At 43.5% G+C, this 26,635-nt stretch overlaps 1 protein-coding gene across 3 annotated transcripts in view; it reads right to left on the reverse strand.

Annotated features, from left to right (window-relative positions):
• The window catches only part of ATP9B (ATPase phospholipid transporting 9B (putative)), a 481,605-nt gene that overhangs the window by 57,231 nt on the left and 397,739 nt on the right, over window positions 1-26,635 (reverse strand). For all 3 annotated transcript variants that reach the window (XM_069730937.1, XM_069730939.1, XM_069730938.1), the window contains exons 16-17: window positions 11,791-11,952; window positions 8,024-8,116 (exon numbers count right to left, since the gene is read on the reverse strand). In XM_069730937.1, the coding sequence (XP_069587038.1) occupies window positions 8,024-8,116; window positions 11,791-11,952 (255 nt within the window). The remainder of the gene's footprint in view (window positions 1-8,023; window positions 8,117-11,790; window positions 11,953-26,635) is intronic.

The raw sequence follows: 26,635 nt of genomic DNA on the forward strand, positions 1-26,635 counted from the left end.
CAATGAACTTCTGGAGTGAGTTTGCTGCACTGAAAGTAAAGGGGCCGAAAAATATTGCACGTCCCACTTTTCAGTTTTTTAATTTCCGCCATAATTTTAAATAACCAGTAAATTTCGTTCAACTTCACAATTGTGTTCCACTTGTTGATTCTTCACCAAAAATTTACATTTGGCATCTTTATGTTTGAAGCATGATATGTGGGAAAAGGTTGAAAACTTCCAGGGAGCCGAATATACATATGCCTCAAGACAAGGAAATGATGTTCAGTTGTGTGTGTTACCTCCATGTGCCTGCATGACCACCCTACAATGCCTGGGCATGCTCCTGATGAGGGGGCAGATGGTTTCCTGAGGGATCTCCTCCCAGATCTAGATTAAAGCATCCGCGAACTCCTGGACAGTGTGAGGTGAAACGTGACGTTGGTGGATGGTGCGGGACATGATGTCCCAGATGTGTTCAATCGGATTCTGCTCTGGGGAACGGGTGGGCCAGTCCATAGCTTCAATGCCTTCATCTTGCAGAAACTGCTGACACACTCCAGCCACATGAGGTCTGGCATTGTCCTGCATTAGGAGGAACCCAGGGCCAACCGCACCAGCAAATGGTCTCACAAGGGGTCTGAGGATCTCATCTCGGTACCTAATGGCAGTCAGGCTACCTTTGGTTGTTGCCCTCCTACGGCCCCCTCCACGTCTCCTGGTGTACTGGCCTGTCTCCTAGTAGCGCCTCCAGCCTCTGGACACTACACTGACAGACACAGCAAACCATCTTGCCACAGCTCGCATTTATGTGCCATCCTGGATGAGCTGCACTACCTGAGCAACTTGTGTGGGTTGTAGAGTCCATCTCAGGGAGGCCCGGTGCCTGCACACTGCAGTACTTTGCTCTGCCCTCAACAGGGCAGACAAAGTACGCCTGCGCCGGAGCCGCGGCAGAAAGACAAGAAGATGACATCATTGAATGAAGATAGGAGGCACCGGACCCGCACAACGACGCCCATCGGACCCGAAACGTACCGGGACCGCTCCTGGGTGAGTACAATATAACCTGTTTTTCTTACCTTCAGGTTACATCGGGGGCTTATCTACAGCATTACAGAATGCAGTAGATAAGCCCCTGATGCCGGTGGCCTTAGCTCATATACGATTTTTGGGGTGACAGATTCCCTTTAAGTGTTCCCTTTATTTTTTTGAGCAGTGTATATATATCTATATATATAATTGTCTAAGGGTTTTTCCGTCTGTCTGTCTTTCAGTCTGTCTGTCTGTCTGTCTGTCTGTCCTGGAAATCCCGCCTCTCTGATTGGTCGAGGCCGCCAGGCCTCGACCAATCAGCGACGAGCACAGAAACGATGATGTCATAAAGGACGTAGCTATCCCGCGTCTCTGATTGGTCGAGGCCGCCAGGCCTCGACCAATCAGCAACGGGCACAGCGACGATGATGTCATAAAGGACGTAGAAATCCCACGTTTCTGATTCAGCGATGGGCACAGTATCAACATAGATGTCATAATGGTTGCCATGGCGACAATGATGTCATAAAGGTTGCCTCGACCAATCAGCGATGGGCACAGCGACGATGTCATAATGGTTGCCATGGCGACGATGATGTCCTAAAGGTTGCCTCGAACCAATCAGCGACGGGCACAGTCTGCCGCGAATTCTGGAATCATCATTGTCCATATACTACGGGAACATGCATATTCTAGAATACCCGATGCGTTAGAATCGGGCCACAATCTAGTATATATATAATTGTCTAAGGGTTTTTCTGTCTGTCTGTCTTTCTGTCTGTCTGTCCTGGAAATCCCGCGTCTCTGATTGGTCGAGGCCGCCAGGCCTCGACCATTCAGCAACGGGCACAGCGACGATGATGTCATAAAGGACGTAGACATCTCACGTTTCTGATTCAGCAACGGGCACAGTATCGACGTAGATGTCATAATGGTTGCCACGGCGACGATGATGTCATAAAGGTTGCCTCGACCAATCAGCGACGGGCACAGTCTGCCGCGAATTCTGGAATCATCATTGTCCATATACTACGGGGACATGCATATTCTAGAATACCCGATGCGTTAGAATCAGGCCACAATCTAGTATATATATATATATATATATATATATATATATATATATATATATGTGTGTGTGTGTATTACAATGTAGTATTAATAAATATGGAATTAACCTTTTATACTGGTTAAAATTAAATTTAAAAAATCATCCACTGCCCAATAAATATTATACAGTTTGGACATTATGGTTTCAATATCACATATTATCATTCAAGTTTATATAATTATTCTAAATAATCATCTGTCAATTGGCTTCTAAAACATAAGCTTAATAAATGTCATTGGGGAAAGAGGTCTATTGATTTGACCTTATATTGCTAAATAAATTAAACCAAATTTTTTTCTTACAATTAATTATGTATCATTATCGCCAAAAGTAATTTTTATGACATTTTGTTAGGTCTTCAGGGAGTTTAATTTAATCATGCCTCTGATTAAGTGAAGCTGGCCTGCAGCATCTATTGATTCATATTGCCAATACCATCATCAACATATGCATGGTGATCAGTCTATTACTTTATTGTCAGTACAGAGGGTTAGATTAAGATGATGACATGGAAAACAAAGCCTGCGAGGAGAGATTTTTCATATCTAGACATCTGTAAATAAGTGGTTAAATAGCTAAGGTCTACCGTAAGCTCTCTACAAATAAGTACAGGACACATGACTATGGCGGTGGAGTCTCTAGTGAGTAAATAGTGAGTAATACCTTATGGCTGAGGTAAATCCGACCAAGCCTTCAAGGTCGAGAGTTTGTTATCCCATTCATGGTTTTAGAAATTTCTGCCACTTTAAGCAAGTTCCACCCATCTACAAGGGTTGTTTCGGTAGTAGAAAGCTCATGGATTTCTGCAAACTGCTTTCAGATTAATTGAACAGTTGCAGAATTTTTTGAAACAAATATGCTGCATTCACATTCTCCATTAAAGGATGATTAACATCTCAGCTATGCATGTCTAAGATGGAAATATCTATCACATTGCGTTGCCCACTGGGGCGCACTTTGCTCTACAGCTCAGCTGTTTCCGGAGTACCGGACTTCTGCAGCGGGGCTTCATCGGTGGTCGTGACTGTTATTTTATACCACAATACTAAAATATACAAAGGAGCAGGAATCCAGTGGTGAGACAACATTCCTTGGAAATGTATGGGATGTAAGCGGTAACGTTTCTCCTTGTGGAGAGTGACAAGCCAGGCTTGCCATGTCAGAGTGAAGAGACTAATTTAAGCCCTGCATGCTCTTCTCGGAAATTAAATATGCAAATAATTGTCTCTTCAGTGAGGAAGAGTACTAGAACTCTAAAGCCACCTTTAGGAAGTAGCAATCCTAAAAGTCAATATCGACCCTTTATCTGAGCTCATACTTTGCACTGATGAGGGGCTATACCCCATAACACCGTGTCTGCAAATTGAGATTCTGATTTGACTTTTATCCCAAGTCATATTGCAAGGCTCGTTAAAGGATCCATATTGACTTTTAGGATTGCTACTTCCAATAGATGGCAATAGAGTTCTAGTCCTCTTTCTTTCCAAAGAAGCAATTTGAATATTTAATTTCCCATGCATGGTGTATATTAGTCTCCTCACTCTGACAGGCCAAGCCTGGCTTGTCACTCTTCACAAGGAGAACCGTTACCCCTTAGATCTCAGTCTTAAGCATCTCTCCTTGCCAAATTAGATCTCATACTTTGTACTGATGAGGGCAATACCCCGAAACACCGTGTCTGCAAATTGAGATTCTTTTTTGGCTTTTATCCTAACTCATATTGCAAGGTGGCACTACAGTTCATGTCCTCTTCCTCTCTGAAGAGGCAATTTGCAGATAAATATATAAAACTTGACTTTTATGTCACCATTAAAAACATCCATGAGTAGTACCTGACTAGTTGATCAGCAAGATAAAATAGGTTGCGGGATGGACCCACGTATTTCAGCAGGAAGCCTTATTCATGGTCACATACTAAAATATTGCATGACTTGCAAGTGATCAAACTGTTTCAGGTTCAAATCCCTTAAGAAGACAAAAAAAAAAAAAGATTTAACCCCTTCACGACCTTTGATGTACTCATACGTCATGGTTGAGTGGGGGCTCCCGACCTTTGACGTATGATGGGTATTTCTTGGCAATTGTGCACGGGAGCTCGGCTTATGTGACAGCTGAGAATCGGCTGTCACAGCCAGGAGTGGTGCCCACACCACCCTCAGCTGTTTAACCCTCTAAATGCCGCTAATCGATGGCAGCATTTAGAGGCTAGGTGAGGGAGGGGTCTCCCTCTCCCATACAATCGATGTTCCTGCGATGTCATCAATTGTTTACATGGAAGCACGATGTCAGCCAGCTACGGTATGCCTGTCAGACCATGCCAGGAGCATGGTCTAAGAGGCTTCTGACAGTGTAATATTGACAGTTATAATGCATTACAATGCATTATACCACTGATCGGACTAATAAAAGTTAAAGTGGCTTGGAGGGACTAAGCAAAAAAAAAAAAAAAAAAAAGGTAAAAAAATATTAAAACATTTAAAAAAACTATCACAAAATAAATTAAAAAAAATGAAAACTATTATACTTATAAACGCATATATTTAAAAAAATAAACAAATAAAAAAAACACATTTTGTATCGCCGCATCTGGAATGATCCGATCTATAAAACTGTAATATTAGTTAACCCCTTCAGTGACCACCATAAAAATAAAGTAGCAAAAACTATTTTTATTCATCATATTGCTAGAAAAAAAAAGTGGAATAAAACGCGATCAAAAAGTTGAATGGAAATATAATTGGTATTGCTGAAACCGGAATCTTGTCCCGCAAAAAATAAGCCGCCATACAGCTAACAGAGAAATAAAAAAAATTATAGCTCTCAGAATAAAGCAATGCAAAAACAATTCTTTTTTTTCCATAAAATAGTTTTTATTGTGTAAAAGTGGCAAAACATAAAGTTATATAAATGTGGTATTGCTGCAATCGTACTGACCCAAAGAGTAAAGCAGCCTTATCACTTTTACTATACGGTGAACAGCATTAAAAAAAAAAAATATTCCAGAATTGCTAGTTTTTGTTCATTCTGCCTCTCAAAAATCGGAATAGAAAGCGAACAAAATATGTCACGGTCCGAAAATTGTACCAATAAAAACTTGAACTCATCCCACAAAATACAAGCCCTCACATGACTCTGTAAAAAATTATAGCTCTCAAAATATGACGATGCAAAAAATAGTTTTTACAAAAAAAAGAATTTAGTAGTGTGTGAACGCAGCCAAACATAAAAAAGAAAAACAATATAAATCTGGTATTGCTGTAATTGCACGACCTGAAGAATAAAGTCGTCTAATCCCTTATACTATATGAAGAATGGCTTAAAAACTAAAGCCAATTGCTGACCAGCTTTTGGTTTTCATTGTGACTCCCAAAGATCACAGTAAGGCTAGGCGCACATTTATTCTGCGGTGATTGCTTGTACCGAGGTTTCCATGTAAATCTCTGAAAGACGTGATTCAGATGGAACCCCTGGTGGAAGATTCCCTATAATGAGGCAGATGGACGCCGTCTGGCCTATGATCCGGCGGTGTCGTTCGTTTTAAGAGTGTATAAAAGAGCGGTCGGCCACAGTTTTGTGCACTTCTGAAAGGAAGGACACCGCTGAACAGAGGCCCAAAGGGGTCCAGAGTAACTCTACTGCCTCATTATAGGGAATGCATCCCTTGGGGGTTTCATCTGAATTTCGTCACTCAGAGATTTAGATGGAAACCCTGATATAAGTGCTCAGTGTAGAGCGCAGGATAAATGTGATCCAAAATATTATGTAAAATGTTCCCAATAAAAGCTTCAACTCAACCCACAATAAAAGCCCCCACTCAGGTCCGTCATGTGTCATTGGAAATATAAGGGTTTCCACTTTACTGGTAGCAAAAAGGCTTTGGAAAAGCATGATGGCTCCTCGCCCCTCAAAACAACTCTATCACATTCTGTGCTCCCAAATCCAAATCTCCCCTCTGCCTTCTGAGCCACACAGTGCGCATTGGCTGCGATTAGTATCAACATGTTTGACATTTCTGCAGCAATGAGGCCGCTTGATTTACGGTGTGCGTGTCTCCAGAAGCAAGAGCTGGGCACAATATATATGCAATACAATGTACCTGGGCACTGCAAAAACAGATTTGCAAATTTCACTCAGCAACGTCCACTGTTGCTTGTTTCTTTGGTGTCACCCATGGTGCCAAAATCATCACTGCAGCTACAGATAAATTCCTGGAGGGGTGTAATTTCCAAAATGGGGTCACTCGAGGGAATTCTGCTCTTCTAGCACTTAGGATTTCTGTATATGGAGTCCACAAACTAGTCTATGCTGATATGTTCCTCGAGAGTGAAATCATGCTCCATCCCTCCCTAGTCTCACCATGTGGCTAAGCAGCACTGTATAGAAACATATGGGGTTTCTCACGTGCAGCAGAAATTGTTGCACAAATTTTGGAGCTATTTTTACCCATTTCCTTGCGTAAAAATGTAAAATCTGGGGCCAAAACTATTTTTTGTGGTAAAAATGTAATTATTTTTCTTCACTTCAAAATTGTATCAAATTCTGTGACACACCTGTCTTGCCAATATGATCACTGCACCATTAGATGAATTCATTGAGAGATGTCGTTTGTAAAATGGGGTCAATTATGGGGGGTTCTACCGTTCTGACACCTCAGGGGCTCTGCTAATGTGACATGGAACCCTCAATCCATTCTAGCAAAAGCTGAGCTCCAATATGGTACTTCTTCCCTTCTAAGCTTTGAACTGTGGCTGAAAAATATTTTTAACCACATACTGGTGCACTCAGGGGAAATTAAACAACAATTGTAGTGTCTGCTTTCTCTTATTAACCATTTTCAAAATTGGGCCAAAGCAACATTTTAATGGAAACAATGTTAATTTTCCAATGTTATACATTTTTTTGAATAGCTCGAGGGTTAAAAATGATCACTACACCCCTAGATGAATTCTTCAAGAAGAGTAGTTTCCAAAATGGGGTCACTTGAGGGAGTTTCTGCTTTTAACGTATGTCAGGGGCTTTTCAAATGTGACATGGTGTATGACCTCTACTGTAACCAAAATTGCGCTCAAGAATTAAATTGTGCCCATACAGTAGTTTTCCACCACATATGGAGTATTGGCGTACTCCGGAGTAATTGACAACAGATTTTGTCATCCATTTTCTCCTGTTACCTTTGTGGAAAATTTGGGGCTGAAGCAATATTTTTGCGGGAAAAATTTATTTTTTAATTTTTACGACTCAACGTTATAACATTTTGTGAAGCACCTGTGGGTTTAAGGTGCTCACCACACCTCTAGATACCTGTCTTGATGGTGTAGTTTCCAAAATGGGGTTCTTGTAGGGGATTTCCACTGTTTAGGCACATCAGGGCTATTCAAATGCGACATAGCGCCCTCTATCTATTCCAGCCAATTTTGCGCTTCAAAAGTCAAATGGTGCTCCTTCCCGTCCAAGCCCTGCCATGCGCCATGCTGACTTCTACTATGGAGGTGGGCTGTGCCAATGACATTGCGAACCTATATTATTATTAATTTATATAGCACCATTGATTCCATGGTGCTGTACATGAGAAGGGGTTACATACAAGTTACAGATATCACATACAGTAAACAAACTAACAATGACGGACTGATACAGAGGGGCGAGGACCCTGCCCTTGCGGGCTTACATTCTACAGGATTATGGGGAAGGAGACAGTAGGTTGAGGGTATATAACTGCGTAGTGCACGTTGAGCAGGCATCATATAAATGTCCTTTTCTAATGCACAACACACGATAATGCAGCGTTCACCAAGTGTGTGGGGTTATTGCATCACTGCCACCTCCAACCTGCGCTGCGGAAGTGAGCAAGGCCAGATATCCCCTTTCACACCAAGTAATTTGTTTTGTGGATCCTACCTCTTCTTCTAACCAGTCATTATACTGTACAATGCTAGCCATGGCAACATCAGCACCTTTCATATAAAATGTGATTTCTCCAGATGATTCCTCCTGTAAAACAAACGCACAACAACATATTATATGGATAATTAACAATGAGGTGCTAAACCTGACAACATCTTTCCTCTAGCTCAATTCACAAGAATTAGAAAATTTGTGTTGAGATTACAACTTCTCAACTATCCACATTACACATGGGCAATACTCTCTCCATTTTATGTATATAGAACTAGCTGTAATAGCCAAGTACATCATTGGCTATCTCCATCAATCCCTTAGACGTAAAATGGAAAGGGTATTCCACAACCTCAGCCACTGCTCCATTCAAATGACGGACCCTCAATGATCAAGCACTTAACCTACATCCTGTTGACAACAGTTGTGACCCATTTAAAGGGCCACTGTCACCCCCCTGCAGCCGTTATAAACTAAAAGAGCCACCTTGTGCAGCAGTAATGCTGCATTCTAACAAGGTGGCTCTTTTAGTTTTGTGTTCAGGTATTATTAAAATAATGCGTTTTGAAACTCTGCAGAAATACCTGTCTTTGTCCACGGAGGCGGGTCTGAAGCCTCCTCTGTGAAGTGCCCAACAGCCGTCACTCACATCTTCTGGGGCGATGCTCGCCGCCCCCTGCACGCTGTTTTCTTTTCAAATCCGGCGCCGGCGTTGTGTAAATACTTGTGGGGCAGGCGCAGTAAGCTCTGGCTGTCTGACGTCACAGCCAGGCTTGCAGACTGCGCCTGTGCTGGCAGTGCGGCCACCCACCTCGGGACTCCCTGCCCCGCACTGTGTTATGCATTATGCACAGTGCGGGGCTAGGATTCCTGGGCATGCGCACTGCATGTCTCAGACTCTCACCCAGGTCCCCCGCCCCCCTCCTTCCAGCCTCTGGCTATTCAGCTGAGCTCATCCTGCCGCCTCCTCCTTCTGCTCATCGCAGGGAAAGAAACAACCTAGGAATCTTTCCTGCTAGCTGGTGTGTGTTGTCTAGCTGTGTTCTGTAGGTCTATGGATTGGATATGTTACTAAATAGGGGGTGATCTTTACCCAGCGATAAGTAAAGTTATATACTGATCTGGCCATACATTATACTGCACTATGGCTATATATTGGATGTTGGGGGAGCATTATACCGCACTGCGGATCAATATACGGACCTGTCAGGGGAGCATTATACCGCACTGCTGATCAATATACGGACCTGTCGGGGGAGCATTATACCGCACTGCTGATCAATATACGGACCTGTCGGGGGAGCATTATACCGCACTGCTGATCAATATACGGACCTGTCGGGGGAGCATTATACCGCACTGCGGATCAATATACGGACCTGTTGGGGGAGCATTAGACCGCACTGCGGATGAATATACGGACCTGTTGGGGGAGCATTATACCGCACTGCGGATCAATATACAGACCTGTCGGGGGAGCATTATACCGCACTGCGGATCAATATACGGACCTGTTGGGGGAGCATTAGACCGCACTGCGGATGAATATACGGACCTGTTGGGGGAGCATTATACCACACTGCAGATTTATATACGGACCTGTTGGGGGAGCATTACACCGCACTGCTGATCAATAAACGGACCTGTTGGTGGAGCATTATACCGCAATGCGGATCAATATACAGACCTGTTGGGGGAGCATTATACCGCACTGCTGATCAATATACAGACCTGTTGGGGGAGCATTATACCGCACTGCTGATGAATATACGGACCTGTCGGGGGAGCATTACACCGCACTGCTGATCAATATACAGACCTGTTGGGGGAGCATTATACCGCACTGCTGATGAATATACGGACCTGTTGGGGGAGCATTATACCGCACTGCTGATGAATATACGGACCTAATGGGGGAGCATTATACCGCACTGCTGATGAATATACGGACCTGTTGGGGGAGCATTATACCGCACTGCTGATCAATATACGGACCTGTTGGGGGAGCATTATACCGCACTGCTGATGAATATACGGACCTGTCGGGGGAGCATTACACCGCACTGCTGATCAATATACGGACCTGTTGGGGGAGCATTATACCCCACTGCGGATCAATATACGGACCTGTTGGGGGAGCATTATACCGCACTGCTGATGAATATACGGACCTGTCGGGGGAGCATTACACCGCACTGCTGATCAATATACGGACCTGTTGGGGGAGCATTATACCGCACTGCTGATCCGCAGTGCGGTATAATGCTCCCCCAACAGGTCCGTTTATTGATCAGCAGTGCGGTATAATGCTCCCCCAACATCTCCGTTTATTGATCAGCAGTGCGGTATAATGCTCCCCCAACAGTTCCGTATATTGATCCGCAGTGCGGTATAATGCTCCCCCAACATCCAATATATAGCCATAGTGCAGTATAATGTATGGCCAGATCAGTATATAACTTTACTTATCGCTGGGTAAAGATCACCCCCTATTTAGTAACATATCCAATCCATAGACCTACAGAACACAGCTAGACAACACACACCAGCTAGCAGGAAAGATTCCTAGGTTGTTTCTTTCCCTGCGATGAGCAGAAGGAGGAGGCGGCAGGATGAGCTCAGCTGAATAGCCAGAGGCTGGAAGGAGGGGGGCGGGGGACCTGGGTGAGAGTCTGAGACATGCAGTGCGCATGCCCAGGAATCCTAGCCCCGCACTGTGCATAATGCATAACACAGTGCGGGGCAGGGAGTCCCGAGGTGGGTGGCCGCACTGCCAGCACAGGCGCAGTCTGCAAGCCTGGCTGTGACGTCAGACAGCCAGAGCTTACTGTGCCTGCCCCACAAGTATTTACACAGCGCCGGCGCCAGATTTGAAAAGAAAACAGCGTGCAGGGGGCGGCGACCATCGCCCCAGAAGATGTGAGTGACGGCTGTTGGGCACTTCACAGAGGAGGCTTCAGACCCGCCTCCGTGGACAAAGACAGGTATTTCTGCAGAGTTTCAAAACGCTTTATTTTAATAATACCTGAACACAAAACTAAAAGAGCCACCTTGTTAGAATGCAGCATTACTGCTGCACAAGGTGGCTCTTTTAGTTTATAACGGCTGCAGGGGGGTGACAGTGGCCCTTTAAAAGCATAGATTCACTTTTACATCTATAGTTTTGTGCAAAGGTTTTAGGCAGGGGTGGAAAAAATTCTGCAAAGTAAGAATGGTTAAAAAAAACAAATGTTAGGTTTTTTTTATCAGTTAACAAAATGCAAAGTGAACGAACAAAAGAGAAACAAATCAAAATCAGTATTTGGTGTGACCGTCGTTTTGCCTTCAAAACAGCATCAATTCTACGTGCACTTGCACACAGCATTTGAAGGAACTTGGCAGGCAGGTTGTTCCAAACATCTTGGAGAACTGACCACAGATCTTCTGTGGATGTAGGCTTACACAAATCCTTTTTGAACATAACCTGAGTTACAGCCTATGTTATGTCACTAAGCTGTATTCAAAAGATCCACATAACAGCAGTATGACATTTAAATTGTCCTATATCAAATTAGTTTACAACATATGTGGTAAAGACAATCAAAGCTACTTTTTTGTAGATACTGACTCAGCTTTGAAACAGAATTGTGGATACAGCTCTGGTCTGTCATACATACTAAGGATTTGTACAAGGTAAGAATTCTTCTACATAAAAAAAATGTGTTAACGTAAACTGTAAAATCTAGTTAAAATGTGAGAATGGGTTTTATAGAACACATATACACACTTACTCTGACTATGATGCCCATCCGTTTGCTTTCAGAAGTAAAAGGAAAGATCTGGAGGATGAAGAATGTAAGAATCTGTCCACTGGGAGTTTTAAGTTGCATGGATGTCAGATCTCTGTTAACGAGAGAGAGACCAACACTTTCTGTCCACTGTACAAGTGCAACCTGTGAAAAGGAGAAATTAAAGGGGTGTTCTTAAATTGTTTTAATTGGTAAGCACGAAAAAAGGAAGGTTGCCATTGACTGGCTTTTTCTAACTGTTGTCATTATCCTGCAATGAGAGATTTTATCTTTTATAGTGTAGAGCTCGTTTCCATAGAGCCAGGCCTCTAAATCCTGGAGGAGAGTGCCTAGTAGTTAAAATCTAGGAGAGGGGTTAACTCTTAACATACCAGCCATATTAATCACAGCTCTCTGCTCTTGGATCTGTGAGCTTGTGATAGCAGCTTAGGGTACCATCACACAGTGGCACTTTGATCGCTAGGACGGCACGATCCGTGACGTTCCAGCGACATCGTTACGATCTCGCTGTGTCTGACACGCTACTGCGATCAGGGACCCCGCTGAGAATCGTACGTTGTAGCAGATCGTCGGAAACTTTATTTAGTCGCTGGATCTCCCGCTGACATCGCTAAATCGGCGTGTGTGACGCAGATTCAGCGATGTCTTCACTGGTAACCAGGGTAAACATCGGGTTACTAAGCGCAGGGCCGCGCTTAGTAACCCAATATTTACCCTGGTTACCAGCGTAAACGTAAAAAAAACAAACATTACATACTTACCTTCAGCTTTCTGTCCCCGGCGCTGTGCTTCTCTGCACTCTTCCTGCATCCTGTGTCAGCGCCGGCCAGCCAGAAAGCACAGCGGTGACGTCACCGCTCTGCTTTACGGCTGACCGGCGCTGACAGTGCAGAGGAAAGCACAGTGCCGGAGGACAGACACGGAAGGTAAGTATGTAGTGTTTGTTTTTTTTACGTTTACGCTGGTAACCAGGGTAAACATCGGGTTACTAAGCGCGGCCCTGCTCTTAGTAACCCGATGTTTACCCTGGTTACCAGGAGACTTCGGGATCGTTGGTCGCTGGAGAGCGGTCTGTGTGACAGCTCTCCAGCGACCACACAGCGACGCTGCAGTGATCGGCATCGTTGTCGTATCGCTGCAGCGTCGTTTCAGTGTGACGGTACCCTTAGACTCAGGACAAACCACTGAGCGCTAAATGTGTTATAGCAGAACTTGTGCTAGCTTCTACTAATGCTACAGTTTTATTCTCCAGGGTAGTCACTCAAAGAGGAGAGCCCGCCTTGCTAGAAACCAGAAAGTAAGGAGACAGTAAGGAGAATGCATGGCTCTGAACTACTCAAAAGACACCTAGAGAATACTTCTTTAAATATTATTATTTTATTGCTATTATTATTCTAGCAAAAGACTTGGGCCTCCATGACAAAAAACTATTGTTGACGCAGTAGTTGTAAAATCCCTTAAGGTACCGTCACACTAAGCGACGCTGCAGCGATACCGACAACGATCCGGATCGCTGCAGCGTCGCTGTTTGGTCGCTGGAGAGCTGTCACACAGACAGCTCTCCAGCGACCAACGATGCCAGTAACCAGGGTAAACATCGGGTTACTAAGTGCAGGGCCGCGCTTAGTAACCCGATGTTTACCCTGGTTACCATCGTTAAAGTAAAAAAACAAACACTACATACTTACCTACCGCTGTCTGTCCTCGGCGCTCTGCTTCTCTGGTCTGGCTGTGAGCACAGCGGCCGGAAAGCAGAGCGGTGACGTCACCGCTCTGCTTTCCGGCTGCCCGGCGCTCACAGCCAGAGCAGAGAAGCAGAGCGCCGAGGACAGACAGCGGTAGGTAAGTATGTAGTGTTTGTTTTTTTTACGTTTACGCTGGTAACCAGGGTACACATCGGGTTACTAAGCGCGGCCCTGCTCTTAGTAACCCGATGTTTACCCTGGTTACCAGCGAAGACATCGCTGAATCGGTGTCACACACACCGATTCAGCGATGTCAGCGGGAGAGCCAGCGACGAAATAAAGTTCTGGCCTTTCTTCCCCGACCAGCGACATCACAGCAGGGGCCTGATCGCTGCTGCGTGTCACACTGGACGATATCGCTAGCCAGGACGCTGCAACGTCACGGATCGCTAGCGATATCGTCTAGTGTGACGGTACCTTTAGACAGTGATCTGCTACATCTGGCTACAGTTACAGCATAGCTTAATAAAAAATCACTAAGACAGAAATTATAATACATGAAACAGTCCCCAGCCTATGTGTCAGGACCGCTAAAGATAATAGCCATGGATTACTTCCAACAGAGATGCATTCATGAAAGAATGGAGTATAAGATCCAAAGTAAAGTAAAAAGAAAATGTATTTAAGTCAATACATATAAGGCAATACAGAATAACAGAATAAAAAATCATATCAATGACAGAACCATTTTACATGAACGTCAGGTGCAAAGAGTGTAGTATGGTACAACACCACCTACAGTATATAGTGTAGTCAGGGAGGGCCTAGTGAAAGAGCCTACATACAGCTCTGGCAAAAATTAAGAGACCACTGCAAACATTTCTCTTTGATTTTTCTCTTTATAGGTATATTTTTGAGTAAAATGTAAATTGTTCTTTTATTCTATAAACTACTGACATGTCTCCAAATTTACAAGCAAAAAATTTGGTATTTTTTTTCTAAAAATGAGAAATGGTCAAAATTAAATCAAAGAACTAGTGCTTTCAGACCTCAAATATGCAAAGAAAACAAGTTCATAATCATTTAGAAACAACAATACTAATGTTTAAACTCAGGGAGAGATCAGAAATCAATATTTTGTGGAATAACCATGATTTTTAATCACAGCTTTCATGCGTCTTGGCATGCTTTCCAACAGGCTTTCACACTGCTCCTGGAGCAAAAATTCAAGCAGTTCTTCTTTGTTTGATGGCTTGTGACTATCCATCATCCTCTTGATTACATTCCAGAGGTTTTCAATTGGGTTCCAGTCTGGAGAGTGGGCTGCCCATGACAGGGTTTTGATGTGGTGGTCTCTTAATTTGTGCCAGAGCTGAATACCTAAAGTGACAGGGCACCAAAATCATTCAGAGTGCTCTGAGAGACTCATGTGGCTGCATCAGTGAGAGTGAGTTGTAAATACATCAAACACCGTAGCAAACATAATAACGCTGACTGCAGCAGCATGAGTCTCACATTGAGTGGCTCTTACCCATATCTGACTCTGTGGTGTTGCACACGCTGCCCCACGCGCGTTTCGCATGGACTTCCACAGGGGGATGCGGTTTTTCAGAACAGTCTTAGTGCAGGAATGAATGTGTCGCATGGATTTATGTCTTTTTACATCAACTAAGGAACTTGCCCCTCAGACTATGAGGGGTCATCACAACAGAACCATACCCCAATCAGAGGACAATAAAACAATCCTTATCTAAGAATTGGTCCAATATTTATGGACATAACGGTTTATCACTCATGGTAATTCTGCTTCATGTCACCTTTGTTATCCATGGTTTTTTTTCTGTGCTATGTTGTGCATAAATATGGGATTCTTCAGAATTTGTTTTAGTCTTTGCCTGATGAAGAGACCTGTGTAGTCTCGAAAGCTTGTAATTTGTTACCATCTTTTCAGTTAGCCATTAAAAGGTATCAACCACTGAGGACTCTCAATTCTAAATATTTTTTGACATCAGATAAAGTGACTTTGCTCACAATCTGTGTGAGATTTCCATTTTCTCCAAGCGCGCTTGTAAATGATGGGTGTAACCTCCTGATTTGGCCTCACTGGTTATCTGGCATATCTGACATTGGGTCAGAACGCAAACAGTTTTGGCGCACGAATGCGGGGCTGTGGTAACCAGCCTATTCGGAATCTGTATTTGGGAGCTTCCTGGGAGATTGGACATGCAAAACACAGCTGCAGCAAGGTGAGAAATTTTATTCTTACAATTTGTTTTGCACTTGCAATCTCTTTGGATCTGTCCATATCTCTGGGTAAAGGCTGCGAACACGGTTCAAAGAACCTACATCACCAGGGAGTTTTGTGTTTTGTCTGTTTATGTCCGTATGAGAGTTGAATAATAGAGTAATAAGATGATAATTGGTATCTGTATTTTCTGTCAATATACTAATTGGTTGTGTAGTGTGTAGTACAGAGCTGGGATAGACTCTGTGCAGTGTTGTTATTTTAGTCATTTTGGATTGGCAGTACATCATATGAAGCTGTATTTTGTATAGGGCTGTGGTTTCTGTTGTGTGGCCTTAAGTACTCTCAGAGTGTCAGTGGACAGTGCTGCAGTTTTACATAAGTTGTGTTAATTAAAAAGTGCAAAATAGGCAGGCTGTGTGAACCTTGTATACAGTCATGGCCAAAAGTATTGACACCCCTGCAATTCTATCAGATAATATTCATTTTCTTCCTGAAAATGATTGCAAACATAAATTATTTGGTATTATTATCTTCATTTAATTTGTCTTAAATTAAAAAACACAAAAAGAATTATCCTAAAGCCAAATTGGATATAATTCCACACCAAACATAAAAAAGGGGTGGACAAAAAAATCATGTGATGCTTCTCTAATTTGGGTAATTAAAAGCACCTGTAACTTACCTGTGGCACCTAACTGGTGTTGGCAATCTAACTAAATCACACTTGCAGCCAGTTGACATGGATTAAAGTTGACTCAACCTCTGTCCTGTGTCCTTGTGTGTACCACATTGAGCATGGAGAAAAGAAAGAAGACCAAAGAACTGTCTGAGGTCTTGAGAAACCAAATTGTGAGGAAGCATGAGCAATCTCAAGGCTACAAGTCCATCTCCAAAGACCTGAATGTTCCTGTGTCTACCGTGCGCAGTGTCATCAAGAAGTTTAAAGTCCATGGCACTGTGGCTAACCTCCCTAGATGTGGACGGAAAAGAAAAATTGACAAGAGATTTCAACGCAAGATTGTGCGGATGTTGGATAAAGAACCTCGACTAACATCCAAACAATTTCAAGCTGCCCTGCAGTACGAGGGTACAACAGTGTCAACCCGTACTATCCGTCGGCATCTGAATGAAAAGGGACTGTATGGTAGGAGACCCAGGAAGACCCCACTTCTTACCCCGAGACATAAAAAAGCCAGGCTGGAGTTTGCCAAAACTTACCTGAAAAAGCCTAAAATGTTTTGGAAGAATGTTCTCTGGTCAGATGAGAAAAAAGTAGAACTTTTTGGGCAAAGGCATCAACAGAGTTTACAGGAGAAAAAGAGAGGCATTCAGAGAAAAAAACACGGCACCTACAGTCAAACATGGCGGAGGTTCCCTGATGTTTTGGGGTTGCTTTGCTGCCTCTGGAACTGGACTGCTTGACCGTGTGAATGGCATTATGAAGTCTGAAGACTATCAACAAGTTTTGCAGCATAATGTAGGGCCCAGTGTGAGAAAGCTGGGTCTCCCTCAGAGGTCATGGGTCTTCCAGCAGGACAATGACCCAAAACACACTTCACAAAGCACTAGAAAACGGTTTGAGAGAAAGCACTGGAGACTTCTAAGGTGGCCAGCAATGAGTCCAGACCTGAATCCCATAGAACACCTGTGGAGAGATCTAAAAATGGCAGTTTGGAGAAGGCACCCTTCAAATATCAGGGACCTGGAGCAGTTTGCCAAAGAAGAATGGTCTAAAATTCCAGCAGAGCATTGTAAGAAACTCATTGATGGTTACCGGAAGCGGTTGGTTGCAGTTATTTTGGCTAAAGGATGTGCAACCAAGTATTAGGCTGAGGGTGCCAATACTTTTGTCTGGCCCATTTTTGGAGTTATGTGTGAAATGATCAATGTTTTGCTTTTTGCTTCATTCTCTTTTGTGTTTTTTTTTCATTTAAGACAAATTAAATGAAGATAGTAATACCATATATTTGTGTCTGCAATCATTTTCAGGAAGAAAATTAGTATTATCTGACAGAATTGCAGGGATGTCAATACTTTTGGCCATGACTGTATATGTCTATGAGAACCTCTGAATGAGAGGAGAGGTGAGTAATTGAGATAAGGGATAAATAAATAAATCCCTGATTGATGAGGGATTCCATTAGGTGTGGTCCTCTGTATGTGACAGAAGACATTATTCAACTGAATTTGAGCTGAAAAAAAAAAAAAGGAAAAATCCCTGAATGAGCACGTATGAATGAATCATTATATAATATGTATCATTACTTATCCAAATGTTGCTGAGGGTCCAGGATGAATGAGTTGTGGATATTTTTAATTTACATTTAATTTACATCTGAGATTCAGTGAAACTCGTGTTATATATGGTTTGACATTGGATAGCTTTCTATATGTGTTTTGGCCAGAAGCGGTCAGAATCAGTTTATACAAATTATGCAGTGATCTCTCTGTATAGTAAAACTGTTTTTGATTCCCAGAGGATGAAGGTTTTGTAGAAATTAATTAAGTCTGAGAACTGATGCATTCTGTTTCTGTGTGAAAGACACAATTTCTAAAATTCTGATGGGAGGGGCGGACTAAGCAGCTGCACGATTGCTTTCTCCTTCTGTGTGGAGTGATGCTGTAAGTTCTTATCTCTGCTGAGTGCCTGATGGGAGGGGTAAATGTGGTCTCTGAATATGCTGTTCTTGGTGTGGTACACGCTGGGAGATCTGTGGTTTGTTTAAAGCAACAGTACTGTACTAAACAGGAAAAAGAACTGTGCCTATTTTAGAGGAAATTTGTGAAAGATTGTTTGCTTATCAGTGTGATTGAAAGATTGGTAAAAAGATTCACCTGCTTCAAGTTGAGTGATTGATATATAGCAAATTGAGGATCAACAGGGGAGGTAGCCAACTGCACTGCTGATGTAGTAGGTGAGAGGCCTAACACATCAGGGCCTTCTTGCTACAGTCAGCTGGGTTTTGTTGTAGGTGAGAGGCAGAAAGCCTTCCCACTTCCATGGAGCTGGGCTAGTGGGTTAGAGGCCTAACACATCTGGGCCTTCCTTTTCTAGCCAGCTGATATAACGGGTGAGAGGTGGTTTTAGCCTTCCCGTTACATCCTTTAGGTCTACCGGGAGAGAGGCAGAAAGCCTTCCCACTAAATCTTGACACTCGCTCTGAGTTGTCACGTGTGGCCGCTCGTAGAAGGTAAGGCACGCTAAAAAGGGCATTTGCAGAATAAAGGTGAGTTGTCTGAAGAATAAGTTGAAGCCATGGGTAACTTGTTCTGTGTGCAGTCAGGGCCCCCAATGGGATCGAGAACCGCTATGCAGATTGTAAAAGACAGAGAAGGAAAGGAAGCAATGAAAGATGTGGGACCAATATTGAAAAAGGCTAACATGCCAGAGTGTGGATGTTTGGATTTACAAAAAAAGACAAATACAAGGGAGGAAAATGGCAAGTGAATAAATTTTGTCTGAGAAAGTGCAGCAGTACGGAAGTAAGGTGTATTATGAATGTTTTGATGCTCAAAAGTCCGACTATAACCGACACATTACTGCTACCGTCATACCTTTGTATTACCAGAGACCCAGACAAGACAGATGGACTTGTAAACACCGTGGTCAGACAAACCCAGACTGGAGAAATACTTGTATGACCTGTGCTGCAACCCAACCTAAGTGAATTACACTAAATCCTTTCCAGACAAGATCACATGTAGTGACATAAGAAGCTGTCAGAGGAGTGTGGTTAGTGGGTATTGGGGACATTGACTTTTTGGGAGTAAGCTGACAATAATCCTTTTGGGAAGGAAGTTGTAGAACAGCACGTCAACCCCCAACCAATTATCTAGTCACCTCCACCAACAAACCCACTACCAGAGAACCAACCACATCAGGTAGGGTAAGACAGATACAGGAGTATTATCCCTGGAGCCCCTCTGACAAGCTAGCTACCCTAAAACAGTTGCCTGACCCTAAGAACCAACCTTTCCCATTTTACGACAAATAAAGACTATACAACAGATGTCTAAGTGCACCTGGGCAGACCTAGAGAGCTTATTGAGTGTGCAAAGGCAGGTGATGTACTAGGACACATAATTAAGACACATACAGATGTGGCAAAGGATCAAGCATGGGGCATGGATGATAAACCTGCATGGTCTGGGGCGATGTACTGAGAATCACTAAAACAATGGGCTATAGTGAGACAATCAGAGCAGTCTGTACTCCTGACTGAGGTGACACAGCAAAAAGGAGAAAGTGTAGATATGTACTTTTGATGGCTACAGCTGAAATGGGTAGACATGGGGTACAGTCCAATAAACCCACTCGATGTTAAAATATTGGTAAATGCATTTATTGACTGTATGAAAAAAGGTTTATGAGACGCAGTACAGACAGCCAGACCTGAATGGAGAAATGTAGATCCAAAAGAACTCCTTGAAGGAATAGAACAAACCACGACAATAAGACGACCTGTCATGTATACTGGAGCAGAAGGAAAACAGTGGAGATGTAGTAAGAGACCTAAGGACTTAGAATCAGTGAAGTGCTGGAATTGTGGAGAAAATGGACACTATGCCAACCACTGCAGAAACCCTACAAAGGAGACTAAGCAGACCAATCTTCCACCTCCTTCACCTTCAGACTAGGAAACTGGCAACCCAGTGACAAATGTGTGCCCTCTTCTTGTCCCCTACGGACCTGGTCTTGCCTTGATGATCACCACAACAATGCCGGGACGGAAAGAGGCAGAATTTTTGATTGACACTGGGGCAGCCGGGACTGTGGTACACAACGACTTGATAATGCCAGACATAATAACTAACGAGACTGTGGAATGTGTGGGGGTAGAGGGACAAGTGACAGAAGCTCTAATGACTAAACAAACAAGACTAAAATTACGAGACAGCCAAGAGGTGCTTGCAAAACTTATTGTTAGTGACAATACCCATATGAATTTGCTGGGAGCAGATGTGTTGGGTGCTATCCAGGCCACCATACAGTACTCTCTTGAGGGTATTACAGTCACAAGTCCCCTTTCATATAAACACTTGTGTAAGATTGCAGAAATGGTGTATATGGCAAGAGCAGTGAAAGTAACACCTGACACCAGAATGTCTGAGGACAGGGAAATGAGTCAGGTACCAGACACCTTTGGGCAAGGGGAAAAACTGATATGGGTCGGCTGCCCATTCCCCCTGTCATGAATAAATTGAAAGAAGGAACCAATCGTCCTTATTTAAAGCAATACCCCTTGAGCTCAGCTAAATCAATGGCCCTGAGCAGGGATATTAAAGAGTATGTTAAGGCAGGGGTTCTGGTGCAAAGATCTTTCCCCTGCAACACCCCTTTGTATCCCATTAAAGAAAGAAGGACCCAAGCACTCCCCTGATACTTACAGAATGGTTCATGACTTAAGGGCTATTAATGATGTTACAGAGAGTGTGACCTCGATTGTCCCTAATATACACACCTTACTGTCACAGATCCCACCAACATCAAAATGTTTCACAATCACTGATTTGGCAAATGCATTCTTCACCTCATCCACAGATTGTACTATTACAGTACGTGGATGACCTCTTGCTCTGCTGCCCAGACCAGATGTCCTTGCTGTGTTTTTTGGCAAAGAAGGGTTGCAAGGTCTCACGTGACGAATTACAGTATTGCAAACAAAAGGTGACATTTTCAGGACATTGTATTGCTGAAGGTACAAGACACCTGACTAAAGTGAAAAACACGGGGAGAACATACAAACTCATTGCAGATGTTGTCCTTGGTGGGATTTGAATCCAGGACCCCAGCACTGCAAGGCTGTAGTGCTATCCACTGAGCCACCATGCTGCCCTCTTATAGTGTAACTAAGATGCTCCTAATTAATCACTACGATCACTAAGACATGAATCCCAGGTAGGCATATGCACCCAAACAGCCTTGGCGGGTTATTAATAAACATGAATTTGTTCTCACACTACTTCTATTCTGCATTTGTCTGTACTTGAAACATTCTCTAACACACAGTGTCTTATAGATTCCCATAAAACAAGACTCAATACAACGCTGATAAAATATGGATCTTGTAATTAGTTATATATGAGTAGTGCGTCTTACAAATAAAAACAGTCTAGACAGATACCAAACCGATAAAAATATAACGAATTCTAAGTCAAAGTAGTCAATAAAATTGATGATTTGATTGATCATGACCTGCACAAAATGGTATAGAGTCCATTTCACGAAAATAAAATAATTAGACTTGCAGGAAGACAAACCTTTAAAGCAAGACTATTCTCTTAATTGTGCCAAGCAATTTGCTTCAATAAAACCTTCTATTCTTGCACTCGCTTTTGACAAAAAGCAAATCATCAACTCTGCAAACAGAACATGTTGTTTTTTTGTTAGGAAGTCTTATACGTTTGAAGAAAAACTGCAGTCACAAGTGTCATTAACATCAAATCATCCCGAGCAAGGATGGGGGTCAGAGCCAACCTAATGAAGCCATTTATATTACAAAAATCCCCAAATATCCTATATCTAGGTGACTAAAGAAAGAACTAATAAAACTGTCAGCTTGCAAGTTGACTAGGACCCGGCTCTCCAGCAGGAGTCATCTACGAACCTCCAGGTTGTAAGATCCAACATGAATGGCGGCATCTCATAACCTCCCATGACATCCTTTATTCACAATCGTTTTGACTAGATGCTGTCTGCATTATTATAACAGTAGTTATTAATGATGAGCGAACAAGATGTTATCCGAGCATGCTTGGATGCTATCCAAGCTTCTAGGGCGTACTCGAAAAATATTTTTGAGTCCCCGAGGATACATGTCTTGCGACTGGTAGACATTCTAAAACTAAAAAGGTAGCTGTGGAGGGTTCTTTGATGCGTAGATCCCACAAACCGGAAGTTTCGGTACAACTCCCGTATATACTCGCGTATAAGCTGAGATTTTCAGCCCAAATTTTTGGGCTGAAAGTGTCCCTCTTGGCTTATACTCAAGTAGCGGTCGGTGGTAGGGTCGGTGGGTGAGGGGGAGAGAGGTCTGTTGCATACTAACCTAGTCCCGGTGCTCCTGGCGCTCCCCCTGCCTGTCCCATGGTCTTCAGGTGCCGCAGCTCTTCCCCTGTTCAGCGGTCACGTGGGACCGTTCATTAAAGCTATGAATATGGACTCCACTCCCATAGGGGTGGAGCCGCATATTCATTCCTCTAATGAGCGGTAACGGTGACCGCACCGCTGACAGAGAAAGAGGCTGCGGCACCCGGAGACCATCTGTCCGGGATAAGGAGCCAGGGACGCCGGGAGTAGGTAAGTATGTCATATTTACCTGTCCGCGTTCCACACACCGGGCGCCGCTCAGTCTTCCCGTCCTCTTACTCTGACTGTTCAGGTCAGAGGGCGCGATGACGTACCAGTGTGCGCGCAGCCCTCTGCCTGAACAGTCAGTGCGGAGAGACGCCGAGACGGGACGCTGAGGAGCTGCGGGCAGCAAGAGAGGTGAGTATGTCTTTTTTTTATTGCAGCAGCATTATATATGGGGCACAGCTTTATAAGGAGCATCTATGGGGCAGTAATGAAGGGTGCAGAGCTTTCTATATGGCACAGCTTTATAAGGAGCATCTATGGGGCCATAATGAACAGTGCAGAGCATTATATGTGGCACAGTTTTATATGGAGCATCTATGGGGCCATAATGAACAGTGCAGAGCATTCTATATGGCACAGCTTTATATGGAGCATCTATGGGGCCATAATGAACGGTGCAGAGTATTCTATATGGCACAGCTTTATAAGGAGCATCTATGGGACCATAATGAACGGTGCAGAGAATTCTATATGGCACAGTTTTATATGGAGCATCTATGGAGCAATAATGAACGGTGCAGAGCATTCTATATGGCACAGCTGTATATGGATCATCTATGGGGCAATAATCAACGGTATGGAGAATTATATATGGCACAGCTTTATATGGAGCATCTATGGGGCCTGTTGTGAATTCTGTGGCTGAATTCACTCCTGTGGTCACAAGTGGTACTGCAGCTTCTGAGCTTCCTCCCTCAGGTGTTCTGGTGAGCTCGTTAACTGCTTCATTACTTAACTCCGCCTGATGCTGCTATCCTTGCTCCTTGTCAATGTTTCAGTGTTGGATCTGAGCTTCTCCTGATTGTTCCTGTGACCTGCTGCTCTGTATAGCTAAGTGCTTTTTGTTTTTTTGTTGCCTTTTTTCTGTCCAGCTTGTCTTTTGTTTTGCTGGAAGCTCTGAGACGCAAAGGGTGTACCGCCGTGCCGTTAGTTCGGCACGGTGGTTTTTTTTTTGCCCCCTTTGCGTGGTTTTGCTTTAGGGTTTTTTGTAGACTGCAAAGTTCGCTTTACTGTCCTCGCTCTGTCCTAGAATATCGGGCCCCACTTTGCTGAATCTATTTCATCCCTACGTTTTGTCTTTTCATCTTACTCACAGTCATTATATGTGGGGGGCTGCCTTTTCCTTTGGGGAATTTCTCTGGGGCAAGTCAGGCCTACTTTTCTATCTTCAGGCTAGCTAGTTTCTTAGGCTGTGCCGAGTTGCCTAGGTAGTTGTTAGGCGCAATCCACAGCCGCTTTTAGTTGTGTTTAGGATAGGATCAGGTGTGCAGTCTACAGAGTTTCCACGTCTCAGAGCTCGTTCTTGTATTTTTGGGTATTTGTCAGATCACTGTGTGCGCTCTGATCGCTAAGCACACTGTGTTTCTGAATATCCTTCATAACACCTGTCATTAGCAAACATAACAGTACAAGGAGCCAACTATTGATTCTCAATAGAGGGAAAGAAAAAGTTCTGACATCTTTTTTTTTTTTTTTTTTTTTTCTGCTCTGTGTTCTTTTTTTTTTCCCCTAGACATTTGGGTGATTCTGGACACAGGTGTGGACATGGATATTCAGGGTCTGTGCTCTTCAATGGATAATCTCGTTATAAATGTACAAAAAATTCAAGATACTATTGATCAGAAATCTATGTTAGAACCAAGAATTCCTATTCCTGATTTGTTTTTTGGAGATAGAACTAAGTTTCTAAGTTTCAAAAATAATTGTAAGCTATTTCTGGCCTTGAAACCTCATTCTTCTGGTAATCCTATTCAACAGGTTTTGATTATTATTTCTTTTTTGCGCGGCGACCCTCAAGACTGGGCATTTTCTCTTGCGCCAGGAGACCCTGCATTGAGTAGTGTCGATGCGTTTTTCCTGGCGCTCGGATTGCTGTACGATGAGCCTAATTCAGTGGATCAGGCTGAGAAAAATTTGCTGGCTTTGTGCCAGGGTCAGGATGATATAGAAGTATATTGTCAGAAATTTAGGAGATGGTCAGTACTCACTCAGTGGAATGAATCTGCGCTGGCAGCTTTGTTCAGAAAGGGTCTCTCTGAGGCTCTTAAGGATGTCATGGTGGGATTTCCTATGCCTGCTGGTTTGAATGAGTCTTTGTCTTTGGCCATTCAGATCGGTCGACGCTTGCGCGAGCGTAAATCTGTGCACCATTTGGCGGTACTGCCTGAGGTTAAACCTGAGCCTATGCAGTGCGATAGGACTATGACTAGAGTTGAACGGCAGGAATACAGACGTCTGAATGGTCTGTGTTTCTACTGTGGTGATTCCACTCATGCTATTTCTGATTGTCCTAAGCGCACTAAGCGGTCCGCTAGGTCTGCCGTCATTGGTACTGTACAGTCCAAATTCCTTCTGTCCATTACCTTGATATGCTCTTTGTCGTCGTTTTCTGTCATGGCGTTTGTGGATTCGGGCGCTGCCCTGAATCTGATGGATTTGGATTATGCTAAACGTTGTGGGTTTTTCTTGGAGCCTTTGTGGTGTCCTATTCCATTGAGAGGAATTGATGCCACACCTTTGGCCAAGAATAAACCTCAATACTGGGCCCAGCTGACCATGTGCATGGCTCCTGCACATCAGGAAGTTATTCGCTTTCTGGTGTTGCATAATCTGCATGATGTGGTCGTGTTGGGGTTGCCATGGCTACAAACCCATAATCCAGTATTGGATTGGAATTCCATGTCGGTATCCAGCTGGGGTTGTCAGGGGGTACATGGTGATGTTCCATTTTTGTCGATTTCGTCATCCACCCCTTCTACATAGTAACATAGTAACATAGTTAGTAAGGCCGAAAAAAGACATTTGTCCATCCAGTTCAGCCTATATTCCATCATAATAAATCCCCAGATCTACGTCCTTCTACAGAACCTAATAATTGTATGATACAATATTGTTCTGCTCCAGGAAGACATCCAGGCCTCTCTTGAACCCCTCGACTGAGTTCGCCATCACCACCTCCTCAGGCAAGCAATTCCAGATTCTCACTGCCCTAACAGTAAAGAATCCTCTTCTATGTTGGTGGAAAAACCTTCTCTCCTCCAGACGCAAAGAATGCCCCCTTGTGCCCGTCACCTTCCTTGGTATAAACAGATCCTCAGCGAGATATTTGTATTGTCCCCTTATATACTTATACATGGTTATTAGATCGCCCCTCAGTCGTCTTTTTTCTAGACTAAATAATCCTAATTTCGCTAATCTATCTGGGTATTGTAGTTCTCCCATCCCCTTTATTAATTTTGTTGCCCTCCTTTGTACTCTCTCTAGTTCCATTATATCCTTCCTGAGCACCGGTGCCCAAAACTGGACACAGTACTCCATGTGCGGTCTAACTAGGGATTTGTACAGAGGCAGTATAATGCTCTCATCATGTGTATCCAGACCTCTTTTAATGCACCCCATGATCCTGTTTGCCTTGGCAGCTGCTGCCTGGCACTGGCTGCTCCAGGTAAGTTTATCATTAACTAGGATCCCCAAGTCCTTCTCCCTGTCAGATTTACCCAGTGGTTTCCCGTTCAGTGTGTAATGATGATATTGATT

The sequence above is a fragment of the Ranitomeya imitator genome, chromosome 6, assembly GCF_032444005.1.
Source record: "Ranitomeya imitator isolate aRanImi1 chromosome 6, aRanImi1.pri, whole genome shotgun sequence".
Classification (NCBI taxonomy): Eukaryota; Metazoa; Chordata; class Amphibia; order Anura; family Dendrobatidae; genus Ranitomeya; species Ranitomeya imitator.